Raw genomic sequence first — 20,759 nt, forward strand, 5'->3', positions numbered from 1 at the left:
AAATCTGCCACTTGAAATTGCCTTCAGATACTTTCTATCTCCTTATTGGTGGTACCTTTGTCCTAAAATCTGCCACTTGGGATTGCCTCTAGATACTTTCTATCTCTTAATTGGTGGTACCTTTGTCCTACAATCTGCCACTTGAGATGGCCTTCAGATACTTACCTTTGTCCTGAAATCTGCCACTTGACATTGCCTTTAGATACTTTCTATCTCTTAATTGGTGGTACCTTTGTCCTACAATCTGTCACGTCAGATGGCCTTCAGATACTTTCTATCTCTTAATTGGTGGTACCTTGTCATAAAATCTGTCATTTTAGATGGCCTTCAGATATTTTCTGTCTCCTAAATGGTGAAGCCTTTTTCCAAACTCTACCACTTGAGATGGCCTTCAGATACTTTCTATCTCCGATTGGTGGTACCTTTGTCCTAAAATCTGCCACTTGAGATGACCTTTAGATACTTTCTGTCTCTTAATTGGTGGTACTTTTGTCGTAAAATCTGTCATTTGAGATTGCATTCAGATACTTTCTATCTCTTAATTGGTGGTACCTTTGTCCTAAAATCTGCCACTTGAGATGACCTTTAGATATTTTCTGTCTCTTAATTGGTGGTACTTTTGTCCTAAAATCTGTCATTTGAGATTGCATTCAGATACTTTCTATCTCTTAATTGGTGGTACCTTTGTCCTAAAATCTGTCATTTGAGATGGCCTTCAGACACTTTCTAGGTGATTTTTTTTGGATTGCAGCATAAAGACAATAACAGTATATCATTTATAATTAAAATATAACTTTTTTGTATATGCATTATAAGTCTTTGTTTAAACCCTATATTATCTACCCTATATCGCCTTTAGATCTATATCACATACCTATATCACATATTTTGATTTTACGAAATGTACCTTACCACGTCCATAATGACTTCTTGAACGAAAATGCGGAACTAATCTACCTACGTCACATATTTTGATTTTATGAAATGTACCTTACAACGTCGATAATGATTTCTTGAGTAATGACGGCCATCACGCTTATTCCCAAATTGAAATAGAATTATGTCCTTTAAAAATATGTTAATGACAATCTGTGTTGTATTTAAGGATGATCAACACGTCATCTGACTGTGAATGTATTTCAAGTGGGGGAATATCTGCCTGCTTCACGAGACCTCAACGTGTTTGGTTCATTCAATTCAATATTAAATATACAAATTTGAAAACAACGACTATTGGATATGTAGTGTGTGGTCATTGATTAATTTTTCATGTTCGTGTTATTGAATAACAAAATGTTGTATCCTATTTGTATAAGCTGAAAGGGGCAGATCTGTAATTCCAAGTTACAGTAGTGGCTCTTTAAAGTTTATTGCTTGGCTGTATTTGGTCACGATCTTTGCTTGTTATATCTCAATTTATCTAGAATAACCGCGATGTAATTTTCAGAAAAAAACATGTTTTCTAAATCATGTATCTTTTCTACTTTCCAGACATGTTCTAATATTCAGCATTGTGTTCCAAGAAGTGATTATAAATTTCATGTACTTGACAACTGTGTGAATCAATTGAGTTCCAAATTCAAAAGCATATCCCCACATTGGCACAATGATGCAGTTGAACATAACAAAAATATATGATTTTGTTACTTACATTGTAAGAAGTGAAGCGTAATTATTGGATTGATTGATGAACGTGGAAAATTTGTCACAATGCTACTAGATTGACAATTGATTGAATCACTTTTTTTATTGCAAATAACTACGCGAGACTAACTTTTTCTGTGAGTCATTCAAATATCAAGAGGGATTGTATGTCAAAGGTATTATTCCAAATGATTTTAATTTAAAGAGTAATCAAGGGAACCAATGTTATAGCGGTAATCAAAAGAATGTAAACTAGGGACAAAGACCAGACATGGAAAACAGACATATACAACAAAGAACATAAAGTAAATAAAATCATACATACAAAGTAACAAAAGCAAACGAACAACTCGGACTCCACTAAAAACTGGGAGCATGGACCAGGTGCACCGGTAGGGTAAGCGTCCTCTGCTTTTTTAGAAAACCCGCTCAGTTGTTCATAAAAGTCAAGTCCGGGTAGACGAAAGAGTAAAGGAAACTATCACACGTTGAGCAAATCAGTTTTCATGACGCAGATGGATACATTATAGCGACCCACGAGTTCATGATAACGACTATAAAACTTCTGTAGTGATGACTTCAATCTTGTAGCAACATAACCCTGTTCCAGAAGCTTATTTGTTAGAATTCTAGATAGAACACTCCATACACAAGTGCTGAAGGGATGTTGCCACAGATGAAAGGAAATTTGACAATTCTGAATGAAAAGTCATCGCGTTTATCGTGACGTTTGGTCAATAGTTTTCCTTTACCATCGATTTCTAAGTGTAGATCAAGATATGTGGCTGACCTCACACGGTCTGTAGTACATGTATCCTTTATCTCAAGTTCATTAGGGTAGTTGCGATGTATCCAATCTCCGAAATGAGGACTGTTTAAATAGAATATGTCATCTATATAGCGGAAACTGAGATAAAAAGATCTAGCTAAACGATATTCTTTCTTTCGGATCAGATCAGCTGTAAAGTCAGCCTTATAAGAGTGAAGGAATAGGTCAGCAAGTATAGGAGCATAATTTGTTACCATTGGAATACCGAACGTTTGCTGAAAAATGCGTCCACCACACTGGACAAATATGTTGTCGATTAAAAATTCCAGCATTGTGTGAACATCTTTTTCTGTATATTTGGAAGATGATTTGGAATTATTTTTTTACAAAGTATGAGGTATCTCTACCAAGAACTATATATTTGTATCTAGCTGTACCATCTGTTTTGAAAAAAAACAAAACAATGTATAATGTTTTAAGTCGGGATTTTAATTGAGTATGGGGAATAAAAGTATATAGTGTTGAAAAATAATAGGTTTTAATGCTATTATATTCTGATAATAGTCTTAAACTGTTTGTCTCAAAAAGATCTTTCGAAATTTTCAGGATCCACATTGAATTAATACCATTATGAGAGTAACAAGTGTTGGGATAGGATTGCAGACCCTCTTTGACAGCTGTGAGTTTTGAAGTTAAAAGTTTTGAAATAGGTTTGGTGGTACATTTTGCAGATCCAGCTATATAACGTTGTTTGTATGGATTATTGTGGAGTTTAGGAATACTGTACATAGATGATACATCGCGCTTACATTCATATCCATGTTCATGTTTAGCATAAGTACAACTTTTTAATTCAGTTTTTAATATGTTGCTCTAAAAATATTTTTTCTCCAGGTAGCCATCGATTAGAAAAGCAAATCTGGGTCCTATGCATGTTCCCACTGCTATCCCACCTCACTGGCTATAGTGTTTGCTATGAAACTGAAAGGTAATGAGTATGAGGACAAGTAATCAAGGGAACCAAGGTTATAGCGGTAACCAAAAGAATGTAATCCAGGGACAAAGACCAGACATGGAAAACAGACATACACAACAAAGAACATAAAGTAACTAAAATCATACATACAAAGTAACAAAAGCAAATGAGCAACTCGGACTCCACTAAAAACTGGGAGCATGGACCAGGTGTACCGATAGGGTAAGCGTCCTCTGCTTTTCTAGAAACATCCGCCGAGTTGCGGACTAAAGACGATAACAGTTTTGACATAAGCATTAATTCTTCTGTACAGAAAATGTCTGAAAGATATTATAGCATCAGTGTTAGGGGGGCCTGAATAGAGATCAAGAATGTTGAGGGCATGAATAGTGTTCATGTCCTTGATATATGTAGATATCTTTTCCACAATGGGCATGAAAATATTGTGTAGAAAACTAGATATGTATTCTGTGACAGCTACAGGCTGAGACAATCAGTCTCCCAGAGTTCACAAGTTTAGGCATTTTCGAACGCATATAGATTAAAAAAAAAGGAACAGATATGATAAAACGCAACAAGTGCACCATCGTGGGACATTAATAAAAATATTAAATACCCATAAAGATCACCAAAAGGTCTTCAACAAATGTAAACACACTTTCGAGTAAGCGCTGAAAGGCCCCGACAACATAAGTAATACAATCTACGGTAACAGAACGATGATACTTCTCCATAATAACTAAAACAGCACGAAATTTAATGACCAACATTATCAAACACTATTGACATTATATAGGGCGAAATCGTTCATTTGTTTAACAAGTATCATGTTACAAGCGCAACAGATTACTTGAAAATAAGGGGCAATCATCCAAAGTCGACACAATTGGATTAAGGCAACGAAAAATCACCATAAAACGGGCGTCAATTATCAATAATTAGTTTTTGAAAAAGAAGCGTGATGTTTTGGGTTGAGATACAACCAAATTGCAAGCCTTTTCATGGACATTCCGGTTATCTGTTAATGTTGAAATAAAATCCTTGACTGTTTTCTGGTTAATATTTGTATTGTTAGCTCGGAGTTTTTTAGTAAATGTGAAACCCTCCCGAGACATAGCATTGAGCACACAGGCGACTTATGCTCCACTTTTGTCCGAGGCGTTAATGCCAACGTGCGTTTTGAGATGGCGCTCTTCAATTTGACTTTGACAAGTTCTGATATACTTATTAAAGATAGGATACCAGTGAAGTTTAAGGGTGAAAACGGAATTTTGAGAATAAAGAAATTGTTGCATCAGAGAATTCTGAATTGTCTTGACCAAAAAAGTATGCATTTAACATGAGAATTAATTTCTTCTGAAGTTTAATGTAATACACATGTTCATTTATTTTGTAAAGGTACAAAGTTTTGATTGCAAACATATCATCAGGTAAACAGTAGTATAAAGTAAACCTGTCATTTAAAAGTAAAGATGATCATGTGTAAAATAGGTTGTGCAGGTAGTATGCCTCTTGTTGTGTAATCGGTTGTTCAGGTAGTACGCCTTTTAGTGTGTAATCGGTTGTTCAGGTAGTATGCCTCTTGTAGTGTAATCGGTTGTGCAGGTAGTATGCCTCTTGTTGTGTAATCGGTTGTTCAGGTAGTATGCCTTTTAGTGTGTAATCGGTTGTTCAGGTAGTATGCCTCTTGTAGTGTAATTGATTGTTCGGGTAGTATGCCTTTTGGTTTGGAATCGGTTGTTCAGGTAGTATGCCTCTTGCTGTGTAATCGGTTGTTCATGTAGTATGCCGTTTGGTGTGTAATCGGTAATATGCCCCTTGTTGTGTAATGATGACTAATTAATTGTTTCTGGAAGCCCTGGTAATAATTTTCGTTCCATAGGTTCTCCGAGTTGCTCATTTACTTTAGTTACTTGTATGTATTATTTTGAGTTTTCATGTTCTTTGTTGTGTGTGTCTGTTCTCCATGTCCGGTCGTTGTCTCTGGATTACATTCTATTGATTTCTGCTAGAATCTTGGTTCCCTTGATTACTCTTTCTCTAAAAAAACCAAGGGACACTGGTGACGTCTTCTATGGATATGATGATATTCTATTTGTATTTAATACGTTCTACTATTCAGATTTAAAAAAAATACAGATTAAGATTTTTTACCGAACGGACCGACTAGTCAGTTCGAGTGTCCGAGAAACCGAAGTTCGATGAATCAAAGGTCATTTGCGTTGATTATTTAGAAGAAAAGTTTCGGACTTTAAATTGTGTTCGAGAAACCTAGGGTGGTCGAGCCATCCGAGTTCAAGCGAGCTTTTTTTTTTAAAAATTTTCTTTAAAATCGATAGAAATGTGCAATAATAACAGTTAAGTAACTCATTTCTTTTGTTTTCATCTAATTTCATTGACAATTTATTTAAATATTGTGCATAGCCATAGCTGGCGTGAAGAGTCTACATTTTCAGCAATGCTAGGGTCACTTAAGATATTGACCAGGAACCTAGATTGAGGCTCTTGCTGTGCTATCAATTGCTCAGGTATCATACCCCTTGTTCTTGATCTGATACCCCAGGAATCTCAGTTGTATCTGGACAAAAAGTTGAGTTTTTGTCATCTACTGGGGATGATGTTATATTGCCATTTTCTGTTGTAGATATTATCCGTCCCCTTGCAGTTCCATTATCAGCTTGTCCATCTATAAGTGACTTCACTTCAGGAAGATTAATGTCCATTGGAAATTTCTCACAACCAGTGACTATCATAAAACAGATTGAAATACAAAGTTATTTACAGTTCGACATAAAACATAAAGCCCTGTTCTTTTCAAGTATGCAAACTTCGTAGTAAATTGATAACATTTTTTAAACATGTGTAAAAAGACTAGTAATATAAAATTAACAAGGACAGCAAGTCCTCAGCAGACTACAATTTACGTCACTTTTATTTTATTCATGATGAAATAAAAAATATAGAACCTTTAGACAGTAGATCTACATTTCCGATTGCGAATCAGATATAATAAGTATCATCTTATATGATATAATTTAAGACCTATTCATGTCAATACCCATGCAGTCAATTACTCACTGCGACAAAGAAATGCGTATTTGTTTGCTTTATTTTTTAAATAAGAACATGTGCAACTGTTATAATTCAGATTTTAACTCAGAAAGCAAAGCCTTTTTGGTACGTTTTTCAACAAACCGTCGGGATTTCAATTGGAACAAATTGTGCTCCTCTACTTGCTAACCTATTCTTCACTCTTATGAAACCGACTTTATAGCTGAACTAATCCGAAAAAAAAGAATATAGTTTAGCTAGATCCTTTAATCTCAGTTTCCGCTATATAAATGAAGTATTATCTTTTAAACAGTCCTCATTTCAGGGATTGGATACATCGCATCTACCCGAATGAGATAAAGGATTCCACAGACACTGTGAAGTCGGCCTCATATCTTGACCTACACTTCAATGGTAACGGAAAGCTATTGACCAAACTTTACGACAAACATGATGACTTTTCAGTCAGAATTATCAACTTTCCTTTCATCTGTGGCAACATCCGTTATGCCAGAGCTTGCCGAAACTGCGCACACTTTTTTTTATATCACGCTAGAATACAAATAGGCTTCTAGAACAGGGTTATGTTGCTACATGATTAAAGTCATCACTACAGAAGTTTTATGGTCGTCATGTACTCAAGGATTGTTACGATGTATCCATCTGCGTCATGAAAACTGATTTGTTCAACATGTCATAGTTTTCATTTCCTCTTTCATCTACCCCGGACTTGACGTTTTATGAGCAACTCGGTGGGTGTTCCTGGAAAAGAGAGGACGCTCACTCTACCGGTGTTACTGGTCTGTACTCCGAGTTTTTAGTGGAGTCCGAGTTGCTCATTTGCTTTTGTTACTTTGTATGTATGATTTTAGTCACTTCATGTTCGTTGTTGTGTATGTCTGTTTTCCATGTCTGGTCTTTGTCCCTGGATTACATTCTTTTGATTACCGCTATAACCTTGGTTCCCTTGAAAATTCTTTCTAATGCGTGACCTTACCTTTTGTTCGCAGAACAAGAATGAGAACAAGCAATATTGCAACCAGAATCACCGACAACACAATAATCCTATTAAAATATAAAAACAGGTCATTACAAAGAATTGGGTTAGTTCAAGTTGCGTAATTAGTAGAGTATTTGTCATTCTTATGTCCCCTTGCCGAAAATTAATGCTTAACACTAAACCATATCCAATAGATAATACACAGTGCTTCGCAGTGTGCAGTTTGATACGACTGTAGTTGAGGCAGGTTTCAACAAACCATTCAAAAGTAACATAGCTCAGATCTCTGATTATAATTAGATTTGACAACGGAAGCGGAAACTATGACCCTATATCCGGGATTTTGAACATGGAAATTTGCACATACCCTGACTTTGACTTTTGTAGGAATATAAATTGAATTTTTGTAACCACTAGACCCACAAAAGCATAGGGGCAAATCATTGATATCATGGTCTTATCAAAGAATACATAGAACCTAATTTTGTTGTTGAAACTAGAACTGTTTGCACTGAGTAAAATGATTTCTACTTGTACCATTATAAACTGTAATTAAAGTCTTGATTTATATACATCTGTCGTACTTTTCTTGTAAGTTTTAACAGCGACAAAATAGTTGTTTTTGAAGGAGCAAGAGGGTTTACATTATTCGTGAACAGCCAACAATAATGAAAAGACAAAGTGATTTCTATATTTCTGCCAACTTTCTTTAGGAGATTAAACATTGCAATACAAGTTATGTCGGAATCGACTGTTTCAATGAACATCAGCCCAACTGCTTGTAGAAATTAAAGATTTTTATTTTTTTCAGTATAAAAAAATAGATTACGTATATTAATGAAGTTGCCTATATTATTAAAATTGTTTTTTTAACAAAACTTTTATAGCATTATTTACTCTTTACAAGCATAATACATGTCTCCACTTTCGCTGCAACATGTTTAAATCAATAAACAGTACTGGAAGTATATTGAGTAAGATCTACAAATAGATCCAGTAATCATTTGTAGGGAACCAAACCATGATTATTTAAAAAAAAAAAAAATTATTTAAGACAATATGGAATCATGTTTTGTCCAGAAACACGAAAAAATATAAAAATAATAGAAATGAAAACAAACTAATAACAAACAAAAACCGAAATTCGAAATCTAAATGTCAAATAAGCACAAATGTATAATAAACAATTTGAAAACAAAACAAAAGCAAAAACAAAAACCAACACAATTATTGGTATTATATTTTAACCATTTTTCTCCAACATTTATAAATACAATCCTTAAAATTTATCAAAGAGTTACTAAATTTCAGTAGTATCAAGTTTCCTGACTGGATACATTTTTTCGTCCATTTCTCATAGACCAAATTTTGTAAAATTACTGTGACGTCATCACCCATTTTTTGATTATATACTCGCTGAATTTTGATTCTAAAATTAAATCATAAGGATTTTTTTTCGGTCTTCCTGACATAACCGCAATGGACGTGGCGCACACTTTTAAAATAACTTGCTACGGAGGTTATCTAGTGCGCAATACGTGATTAAGATGCTTTTTTTCATAGGCTGAAACGATATAAGAGTTGTTCCTGAAATAACTGAAGATGGAATCTTGTTTGTTATATTTTATAAAATTAAATATACTTCTTTTGACATTGCTTTGCAGACACAAAACAAAACTTGTTCCAGGTTTTTTGCATCTTATTTCTAAACGGTTCTAACCTTTATCATAAATTAAGTCCGAGATTTTCTTTTTTGCTACGAAATCGTGTTGTTTAATTTTAACCCATTTACTTATGCTCAAGTTCTGTTCGGATACATGAAAAATACTTTTTAAAAATAATTTTCTTGTCTCTTTTTGGCCTCGTAATTTCTAATCGGATGAAGTCACAACATCAATAATCAATTGCAGTCACCCTTTGTTGCATAGTTTCATAGACACAATTTTTGTATTTTGTTTGGAAAACAAACGTCTACAGACAACATATCATAATACCATTATACGTCCGCAAACTGTTCATTTGTACATTGTTAAACTATGTTTTCCACATTTAAAGCAATTGGAATGAATGAAAATACGTTTTGGTTATACCGACATAAAATGCATTCAGTGTATACTCCGCAAATTATTAAAAAAAAATGTATACTTACACTACGAAATAAATTGAAACATTTGATTCTTTGAGTGGAAGATTACTGCTTTTTGATTCTGTATACATTACATTTCTATGGTGTGTGTTCTCCAAGGTAACTGCAGAGATGATGTATCATACATTAAGGCTTGTGAAATGTGTCACAAGGAACAGCTTAAGGAGGTAGACCTAGGGTAAGGGACATAACTCTTGAAATCAGTGACATGCTTGTAACATAGTCAATTTCACTAAAGCCTACCAAGCTTTCAGTTGAAACAGAATGAAATCAGTCCAAGTTACTTTGATGCTCACATGACATTGATGTAAAATGCTGAATACAAACGTTCCAATAACTTGTAAGAATTGTGTCACTTACCCTAGGTCTACATTTAAAAAAAACGAGGGATCCGACCCTGAATGGTATTAAAGGCCATCACATTAAAGTTTGATGCTGATCTGGACAAGGATTCCGAGTGAATTAAGACAGCATTGGTTTCCAAAACAAAAAAAAAAGATATTGGACACTTGCCACTTGATGTCCTCGTGTGATAATCTTCGCTTGGAACATATAAACGCTTCAGCTTACTTAATTTGCATTAGCGTTTTGTTGCATTTGTATATGTAAATCTATATTCGCCACAATATATTATGAACAAGTTTAGCAGAAGATGCGTCATTCAGATGCATTGATGGACGTACAATTAGATTATTATATACTTCAAAATTCTATGCAAACAGAAAAATACGTAGGTGAAGACGCTAGAGTATTCCTACCGCGTTCATATTCATATTGGATATTCACTCCCAGTTTTTTATTATTTTTTATTTTTTTATTTATTTTTTTTGTGAGAGAATTTTTGTGAAAATTCATATCATATAAGTTATAATGGTAACAAAAATGAAGATAAGTATAGGCGTTCTCTAAAAGGCAGTTCCTATTTACTTAACGGATTCTTGTTAGAATCGATTTCATCCAATACAAACAACGTTTTTTCTTCCAAAGACCACTTTCCTGATTTCCTGATTCCTGATCGGTGTAAGTACACAACAAAACAGCTAATTTATGATGTTCTTTAGTTACTACCCTCTCTGTAGAATTTAATAATTGGAAAGTACTCGGGTCATTCATTTCCTTACGTAGTACTTCTGTAAGTCAATCCAAACAACACTAAGACCTCTTCACCGAACAAACTTGTATCAAAAGCAATCCGTTTAATATGTGTTTACAATATTTCAAATCCCAAACTTTGAAATGACATTCAATTTTGACAGACATTTGACTAAACTAGATCCAGGCTACAACATAGTAACTATTAAGCTCCGTGCAGTGGCAGACGACGTTCGTTTCCTTCTTATTAACCGCTGCAGACAGGCCTTTTGAAATTCTCGGGTGTTATTCAAATCATACGTCGTTTGACAATCGGATAACGTCATGTAAAATCATTCACTTTTTCCCGACCTTGCAAGATTCTTGCATTTTCTGAGAGTGCTGGCTGCAGCGTCAATAGTGAATTTCGAACGTCAGACGCTGTTCCGGAGCTTGAGAAATTTTCTAAAAAGCACAGACGATAACAGTCAAAACTGAAATACTATTGTACAATTTGGACTTCCTTCGGAACTATCTCCAAACTAGCTTCAAATCTTTGGCATTAAAATCGTTATTTCTTTGAAGGCCTATACTACACACACAAACTTTGGTTAAATCATGGATATAGACCCGTGAGTTATAAGTACCACAATCTTACACAATGTTTTAAAATAATTGTCTATTTTACGTTTTACATGCAGTTATGTTTAATGCTCGCAGAAAACGTCAAATTCAAAATAATGTTAGGAAACCCTAAACAAAGTACGAGATTAAGCCGCCAAATCCATAGTATGAAATACCGAATAAGAAGCCTTAAATGCCCGTTTGAAGAAACTCTTTTAAAATGCAGACAAAATTTAAAAATATTTCCAACATTAGAGTTCTCTTAAGTTCTTCAGCACATATTTAGCCTGGTACATTTGTATTATTTTTTACTCCAAGTATGTTTGCAATTTTCTGTTTTATTCTGATACATGATGAATGATTGGTGTTTAGTGCTTTAATTAGTCACACTATTTTGATAAACAGTATTTTTGTTTCTCATTTGTAAACTTGTTGTTACTTTCTACTCTTAGCTCGGTTACCAAGATTTTATGGGAAAATTTAACAAATGCTCTTTTCGACATAATTGTCTTAAACAAAACAAACAGGATCAGACTACCTCTTGACTTAGTCGAAAGTGTCCTATCTTCTAGATTTTGTTAGTTTAAAACATCAGCTTATACATACTTGTTTCTTGTTCATTTTCCGTTTTGGTATTTTCTGTTGTAAAACTCGATTGGCTAATAATGATAACAGACAAAAATATAATTTACATTGTTAGAAGCAGATAGTATACAAATTTAACCCAATCAGTTTGTGAATTATTGATTAAAATATCCATTTGTTACGAAGCGACTTATAAGACATGACTGTACATATATGGTTTATAATGAAACATTACCCATAGGCATAAACAAAATTAAAATGAAAGCTAACGATTATTTTAAATGCTTATTGCGATTTTTTAAAATATAAAGACAAACGTGCATCTATACAGACCAAATTTTAATTTATCATTTAGTACGGGTCTATATCGACTTCAAATAATTCCTCATCATGATCCTAACAAAATAAAACGTTTATGTTCATCAAAAGATACATTTTGTTGTTATAAAAATTTTGTATTTAATATCAAAATACCTAGATCTAAGGCAAGGTCCACACCCTGTTTTGTTTTTAATAAAACCTTCTTTGCACTGAACACACTCTACAATAAAAACATTTCATTTTGGATCAGATTTGTGATACATGTATTTGACAAGGACACAATTCTGTAAGTTGTAAAGATTAGCCACTTTTTCAACAGTAAGGAATTTTAGTTTATCGCTAGTTTGTGCTTTTTGGACTTTGTTCTTAATAATTGAATATCCATGTGCTCTCGTGGATTCGTGGATATTCCCAAGATGTAATACCTCAAGCAAAAATCAATTAAAATTTATACATTGTACTACGTTTAACCGCTGTGATGAATTGTGATTTATAACATGACGCCTCTGCAATCTCTAGAACAGACTGCATGGACAGTTTATTTTCTTTTTCATACTAGTTTAAACTATTTATTCAAGTATATAAGCACAAGCAAATACAGTATACACATTTACATACAAACTTATGGTAGGATTACCTCCGTTTTCACTCAGCTCTAGGCCGATTCCACATTCTTCTTCTTTGATATTACACAAACATGGATCACCATAGTAACACAATGCAGTGTTACACTTGCATCCTTCCATTTGGACACAGAACTGCTTAATGGGATACCGTCTATAAGTGAGCTCTGAAGCATAAAGCAACTTCTTTAGAACAACGTGCTGTTATTGTAGGAATACATATCGTTATCACAAAAAAAACTTAAAACATGAGATAAACAAAGCATAGGGTTTTATGTGCCATAAAAGTATTAACGGTTGCTAAATAACTGGTATAGTTTTTGGTACTTATTGTATTATGGTTTGTCTAAAAATGCATATCTTGCTATCTTGAAAATGACAGATAATCATTTGTATTTTGACAAATATGTAGCTATGGTAACATAATGAAAAAAAATCACGTTATACTGAGACCAATTTCAGTCGATCAGATGCAAGAACGATACACTGTTTGTCAACATTGACATGCGTTGTTTATATGAGAAGAAAGGCATATTTTTGCAATTTTGACCAAATCTTTTCCTTCCTCCCGCTTCTTAGTCTAAATGTTATTTTATGTCCAATTAGTTATTTTTATCATACTGAACATGCTTTGTGTAGGCTGCTCTTTGTCTCAACATTTGCTTTAACATTCAGCGTAATATGTGGACTGATTTATATTATTGTTGACTATTGTAACTTTGTTGTATTTAATTTCAAATGTTTTATTCACTGATATTAGGCATTTAATAAATGCTCTTTTCGACAGTATGTCTTTTGTTTTATTAAGCCAACAGGTCACTGACCTCTTGATATGGCCTTATTAGTAATTTAAGCCGTAGTAAATTAAATTTTTAAACGCGCATACATACCTCTATATACTTTAATATCATTCTATACAGAATAAATCACCTAATACATCCTTATATCATATATTTAGATTCAGATTTACGTTTTTATTGTATATGCATTATAATTACTGGTTTTCAAACCCTATATCGTATACAAATTACAAAATACAATATATCACACCCCTAGACCAATTCCGCGACCCACTTGAAGTATAGTTAGAACAATTATAACGATATATTGAACATCTGCTCCACAAGTAATATTAATGCTCTACCTACATCACCCAAAAACCACCGGCCCGAGGTCTCGGGTTAATACGACATGTGATATTCAGTATACACTATCAATTAAAGGGGAAATTGATATTATGCAAGAGAACTGCCAAAAATTAAGAAAATACGTCGATGCCATATGGTGGAGCCATGGTTTTGCCACTTTTTTACAATAAAAGTGCATGTAATGTTCAACGGATTATTTCGTTTGTTTTCAACTACACTTTAGTCCATACTGTCGATAGTACACTTTCTCAGATATTGTCTCAGAGCTTGGTATGCAGGTTGCACATTTTCAATTTCAATTACAGTAGGGTAGGTCATTCAAATTCTATTTTTATACAATATTTCTGAGCAAACAAAATAAGTTAACAATGGAAAAAAGAGCAGATACGGTTGAAACTCAACAACTGCACCAACGTATAACCTTAAAAAATAGTAAATATTTTTACAGATCACCAAAAGGTCTTAAATAAGTGTAAACATTATATACAATCTTTAAAATACAAACAATGCTTTAATGTACACTCAGCGTACTTGCGTTTTAAATAATTTTTTTTAATTAAGGTAAAACCATTGAACAATAATGTGTATAGGAATACAAACCTCGATCCAAACACAAATCCGTGGGTTTAAAACATGATACCTCTGTTGAATTACCAGTTGATGATATAACTTCTGGTTGTACGAAACCCTGTGGACATCTTTTGCACAAATCAGGGCCTCCGTTCTCCACACATGGCAAAATTTCGGAACCTGAAAGTAATTTAACAAACTTTAGATAAGATGAAGTCGTTTTAACAGGTAGAAACTAAACAAAATTGTTCAAAATAATGTACGTTACAACTTATGACCTTCATGAGTCATGAAATTTATTTCCAAATATAAGCTTTTTGTAAACCTACTTTTTTACATGGATAGCTAAACATTAAATTACAAAATACTTAACACCTGCTTATCCTAAACAAAAATAGTGCCCACAAAAAGAATATAACTGTTTCAACAAAAACAAAAACTTGAGTCTACGTTTATGTAACAACGAAAACGGCTTATTTAAGAAATTGTAGTGATAGTTTGTTTTCTATTTAGTCCGATACTTATCAGATTTTCTTATCTAACAACAAACCTGGCCCGCAGTTGTAATGAGGTTGACATGATCTATTAAGTTCCTCGTATTTGATTGGATACACGACCTTTTAAAAAGTTTAATAACGTTTAGTTCATTATATAGCGATTCCATGCCTAGGATTTATGCAAATCCTGTAAAACATTCCTGTAAAAAGAATATGTTTTTCTTTTTAAACTCGTACATTATAAAGATCATGAAAATGATAGATTATCAATTATATTTTGTCAAATATGTAGTTATGTTAACATAAATAGAAAAATCACTACTTTTTATAACAAATTTTGGGTGCTTTCCAAAAATTATTTGTCAAAACAACAGGTTTTCTAAAATATCAGGCACTTTAAAACTGCCAGACAAACAAATAAACCGAAATAATTAGTGTATCTTTTTCTGTTCATTTTTCCATGATTTTAATTCTAAAAGCTAGCTGGTGACACAATCCGATGTAAACCTTAATCTTTCCAGACAGCTTAAAGCATGCATTTTACACCTCTAAGTATAGCACCTTAAATAACCAAAGTCGCTGGGTAAACAATTAATACACTACGTAGGGAGTTATTTCCGAGCGAATAAACAGAAAAAAGTTTCGTTCAATTCAAATATCAAGTTTGATTTTAATGCGTAAATCACAAAAAAGATATTATACAACGTTCTCTAGTTTCTGCTATTTTTTTTTTCATTTCCTGAAAAAGTTCTCTAATTTTAAACAATTTACCAATCTTTTGACAAGTTATGAAAATTTGCCTAGAATCTCTCGTGTGAATTATCAGCTCTCGAGCTATGGGTGGTGAATTCCATTGTAACGCCATTTAGACAATTTGCTTGGAATTAGTAGCATTTGAACTTTACTTTCATATATTGTTGTTTAAGAAATTAGAGAAAGAACGAGAGCCCATTGAGCTCATTTTCATAGACAATTTTTTTTTCTGGATTTTTTCTGCATTATGGAGACCGATATATTATATATTTTTTTAAATGTCAATCATTTATTTGAAATAAACGTAGCAGTGAGTTCCCTCGCTGCCATGATTGTCATGAATAAACTCCTTGAAAGTAAAAGCATTTTGAATCAATGATAAACAAGAACCTATTTTGCGGTCGCGATTTTTTATATCAAAGCTTAATTTGTTTGCCCCTGCTTGAAGCTCGCACATATCGGCATTAATAAAACAAATGTAATACTTTTCTTTTTTCGTTAATATTTTATGGGTCATGACCTCTAACACCGATGATGATTGTTACTCCTATATACTGTTTTTGTTTTGTTTTGTTTTGTTTTTGGTTCATTTTCGTCCCACTTTCTAACTTGATGTAAAAGTTTCATAAATGACTTCGTTTGACCAAACAAAATATGTACTACTTTATATAAAAACAAAATAAATTAAATCTCCCCATTTCGACCTTCAACACAAAAAAAAAAAAAAAAAAAAAATTAGGAAAATAATTTTAAGTCCAAGTGTTAAAATACAGGCGAACCAATCAAATGTTTTCTTCTTTCTTTATATCTACAAACAAGACAAGCGTTTCGCCTTAATTCGCTACAAGTTTCGCGTTATTTCGCGTAAATATTTTTTTAGTCTAAGGAAATGAGCTCAATGGGCTTTCGTAAGAAAGAGCGTCTTACATATTTACATCGGTATCTGGATAGTTAAATGGCGGTATGTTATGCACTCACTATAGGCTCTTTTTGGAAATATCGTCATTTATTTACAATTTTGATCAAATAAATCAGATATTCAATTTGTTAATGTATGAAGCCATGTTAACAATCACATCATTCACATGGTAAAATTACATCTATTTAACAATAATCGAAAAATGTAAACCATAATCATTTTTTTCAACTTACCTTCATAGCTAGAACAAATACTGTAACTAATCTTGCGACAACCATTGTCTTGTTAAGTGTTATTGTCTGCAATATTTAATATGCAGAAATAACCAAATCAAATGCTAATCACATAAAAAATTGACTAATTCTAGTTATTTTGTTTTTTAAATGAAATCATTACATTCAAATTTGAAAGAACGATAAAAAGGCATGGTTATACTCCACCATAAACACATATAACGTTTCAGAAAATATTTGAAATGAAGGCAACGCAAGCGACGTCCTATACAAGTATGTAAAGAGGTATTGATTGTTTGAACTTTTAACGCTAGCTCAGAGAAGTCTCGCATATTCTTGTTGGTCGGGACATCATCTTTGTTAGAACACAGCGGTACAAATACCTGCGATCGGAAATCATATTGAGCGTGAACTGTTAGAGCAGAGCAACGAAAGACAGCGAACAAGTTCCGTGAATATTTTGCTGACTTACAACATTAACAAAAACTTCCAGTTGTCTTTAGCAACACAAAATGCTTTTAGCCAATAAGCCCAAGCGGGAGGTTTCGGATTGAATGTTTTATTGCAAAAATTCTGATTTCTTCATAAAGCAGGCGCCAACATATCCAGAAAATTTACACCAGAGGACTTGCGATAATGAAAATGTAATCTTATAACGATCCGACCATTCGTGAAAACATTTAAGGTAATTGTATTGATACTAACTGAGTTGTTGGGAGTACCTTTATGAGTGGGTAAAAAACTTTGGTGTACCAAAACAATACAGGAAGTTAATGTGAAGGTTTAGTTTCGTGTTAAATTCTTGTGTCTATTTTCCCGGGCTATATATCGTGACGATATTTTGTCCAGTCATGTTATGCTGGCCTTTGCTTCGCATTATCACTGGTGCCATCAGACATTTGTCGCCTCACAAAAACAATACGAAGGAAAAAAGATGCTGCCCTATTGTCACAGCATAGAAAGAAGACTTGACAATATTGTTCCTTGTTACTGTCCTACTTAAGAATGATGACAAAGAGATGAGATCACGGTGTTAGCTGACGGCATAATTAAACTGCTGATCAGAAGTTTTTACGCATGTTGTGGTGTTATGTGTATCTAAGGTTTCCAGACCAAAAACATTTAAAAAAAACTTACATTTTTATCATTGGTGGTAAGAAGTGAGATTTAAGACTTCCTCCTATGGAATAAAAATCCACAAAATGTGGGGGTGGGGGGTGGGTTGCAACAGAGATGAGTTACGCATACCCCTATTTTCCCTTTAATATAGGAGTACAGGCAGGGTTTTAAAAGTATGTTAATCATAGAAATACTTAAAGTATAAATATTTGCTTATTTTATGAAAAAGAACCTGAGGTACCTATGCCATATTATACAAAAGCAGTATACTTGCAGTTTGCCATTCTTGTACTTTAAAAACATAAAAATGTTATCAAAAGTAATAAAAAAGGACCTGGCATTGTTTAGTATTTTATACGTGCAAAACTTCTTTAAAATCAAAGGTATGTTGCCGCAAAACTAAAGTAAAATAACATGCCTTCATGCATGTCACAAAATTTGGGTTTTATTCAAAATCAACATCAAGAAATTGCATGAGTTATGCATGTAGCGCGTTTGACTTTCATTATACTGCGGGATTTGGTAAATAATAAATACAGAATATCACATTTCAAAATCTGCATCACATGCCATATCAACCCGAGACTAAAATATCAATTCAAGGGCCATATATCTTATTTAATGTATCTTGTATACTTATGATTGTTACTTTTTTTTTTTTTAAATATGTCGATTAAAGAGCTTTACGGAGCTCGTCTTTCCTTGTAATGTTGTACATATTATGTCCGACTCTAAATAAAATTTACTTATATTACTTACTTATTTACTACATATGACAAATATTATTATTATAAGTTACAGATACATAGGTAAAGAAGAAGTAACTCATATCTAAATCAAGGAAAACTAAGATGAATATATATTTGAATGACAAATGCTACTTTCAATAATCCTTTTTTCGGTTGAATGTAATTTAATTCCTTTTAAGAGAAAATACAAAAAAAAAAAACTCACCACATAAAAAGGAAGCGTCACCCGGAAATAAAATGGGGCATTTTCAAATCTTTAAATATCATCGGGTAAAACCCAGATATTAAATAGCTGCAATGTAATTATCGTGTGTACCGGGCTTGTATATGTGAGTGAAGTTTATCGAATTTGTATCGGTATTTTGGACATGTATCCCTTCAAGACGATTAGAAGATCATCGACATACTTTGATATAAGATTAACGAAGCCCAAAATGTTTCTTCATAAAACAATCACTGTATTCTGGTAATGAAGAACCTCCAACATTTGTTTGCTCTCTTTATGTTTAAAACAATACATACTACTTAATGTAAATAGAAATTCCGTTTATAGAATGCCTGTAAACAATATTTTTAACTTCGATGCAATAAGATAAAGCACATAATAAGACATGCAATCATGTTATAATTAAAAGGATGAAACAGTATTACTGTCATTTGAAACTATTATTAATGGAATCACAGTAACATTTCAAAAAATATATCTTCTCCCTAAATAGATTCAGTCAGTTTTCAATAGCTGATTTTATATCCCTGCACTCATAAAAAAGATATTTTTAAATGTAAGTAGTAGTAGTTATAATGTATTTGCTTACCATCAGATAAGATTGTAATTCATCGAAGCTATGATTAGGTGGAATGCATAAGGTCAAAGCTCAAACAAAATTTAAATAATGAATAAAAAAAGCTTTGCAGGTATTACGTGTTTAATTGCACTGAACAATTTTAGTTTTTGATGTTTATAATTGTTATAATTATCACAAATGGTCGTGTTAAGCTTAAACTCTTTAATAAGGGGTGAATTGTAGATTTATTGTAATTCATTAGATTTTTCTTTTAAATATTAACTATACTCGAATTCATCTCAGCCTGTTTGCAGTTTTTTTGATTATCTTTAAAGTTTCTCATAAGTTCCTTTAAAAAATTTGTCATTTAATTCATGTTGTTCTGTACTACAACTTTCATACAATTATTTCTCGTTCTCACCTCCAAGATCGAAATATTTCCATATTTATTTTTTCTACGAGAATTTTGCACGGAACGTATTGTTTATCCGCCATCTTGTTTCTATGGATATTTTGAAATGTTCCCTATTATCCAACAATTGAAGAGCTGAAATACCATGTTCTTTGTTGTGTACGTCTATTTTCCATGTCTGGTCTTTGTCCCTGGATTACATTCTTTTGATTACAGCTATAACCTTGGTTCCCTTGATTACCCTTGCCTCTGTCTGATGTGGTCCCCCTTTTTTCCTCTTGGTCTAGCAGACCTGAAAATATAAACGTGTGCTATAATTCATGGTATGATGAATTTCGTTCTTGTGTTAAATAATTTTGCTTTCAAATATAGACGTTAAGAGTTAAATGTAATGCGTATCATAAAATGATAAATTTTACTACCTTTCGCATCTACACTGGGTGGTTGTCTGGTATTTATATCTGTGACTGAACACACCATTAGAAAGGAAAGTCCATCCACCTATATCAAATATGATGTGATAATGTCTGCCTCCTCATTGTCAATACTGAAAATTTGCAATATACAGACATGTATAAATAATACAAGCTTATTGCAGGGCGAACACTACTTGATCATTCCTATAAATAAGAAACTCTCGTACATATTTTACACCTACAGGTATAATGTACACATATTGCAATTACACTTATCTTAGAAATAGGTAAAGTTTTAAGAACTATGATAAATGGCCCACGTAGCTGTTTTCAGATTCATTTTCATGT

The 20,759-nt window shown here is 33.0% G+C and overlaps 1 protein-coding gene across 9 annotated transcripts; it reads right to left on the reverse strand.

Moving 5' to 3' along the window:
• Positions 1–4,751: 4,751 nt before the first annotated feature.
• Positions 4,752–20,644, reverse strand: LOC148601927 (uncharacterized). 9 transcript variants are annotated; one of them, XM_088555861.1, is made up of 12 exons: positions 20,418–20,644; positions 20,237–20,287; positions 16,931–16,996; positions 15,079–15,145; positions 14,559–14,708; positions 12,825–12,977; positions 12,341–12,407; positions 11,888–11,940; positions 9,590–9,689; positions 7,438–7,505; positions 5,927–6,135; positions 4,752–5,429 (listed from the first exon to the last, which is right to left on the reverse strand). In XM_088555861.1, exons 3-12 carry the CDS (start codon positions 16,973–16,975, stop codon positions 5,385–5,387), a joined length of 957 nt encoding a protein of 318 aa, XP_088411987.1. In that variant the 5' UTR covers positions 16,976–16,996; positions 20,237–20,287; positions 20,418–20,644; the 3' UTR covers positions 4,752–5,384. The 9 variants fall into 9 exon arrangements, with proteins under 9 accessions (XP_088411987.1, XP_088411989.1, XP_088411988.1 ...); XM_088555863.1 differs by lacking the exons at positions 20,237–20,287; positions 20,418–20,644 and adding exons at positions 18,324–18,340; positions 19,004–19,567; XM_088555862.1 differs by lacking the exons at positions 20,237–20,287; positions 20,418–20,644 and adding exons at positions 18,320–18,340; positions 19,004–19,567.
• Between the last annotated feature and the right edge of the window lie 115 nt (positions 20,645–20,759).

Source organism: Perna viridis, chromosome 12 (genome assembly GCF_037379345.1).
Source record: "Perna viridis isolate PV_CMFRI_1.1 ecotype Kerala chromosome 12, ASM3737934v1, whole genome shotgun sequence".
Lineage (NCBI taxonomy): Eukaryota > Metazoa > Mollusca > Bivalvia > Mytilida > Mytilidae > Perna > Perna viridis.

Bases quoted from the DNA above. Each gene is read 5' to 3' on its own strand.
- LOC148601927 (XM_088555856.1), bottom strand. From the start codon at position 18,352: ATGTTTTTAAAGTACAAGAATGGCAAACTGCAA. The intron at 11,941-12,340 runs GTATTTTGATAT...TATCATTATTAG, and splicing joins GGACCTTGCCTTAGATCTAG to CCAATCGAGTTTTACAACAG. The intron at 7,506-9,589 runs GTAAGTATACAT...ATATTTTAATAG, and splicing joins GTTTCAATTTATTTCGTAGT to GATTATTGTGTTGTCGGTGA.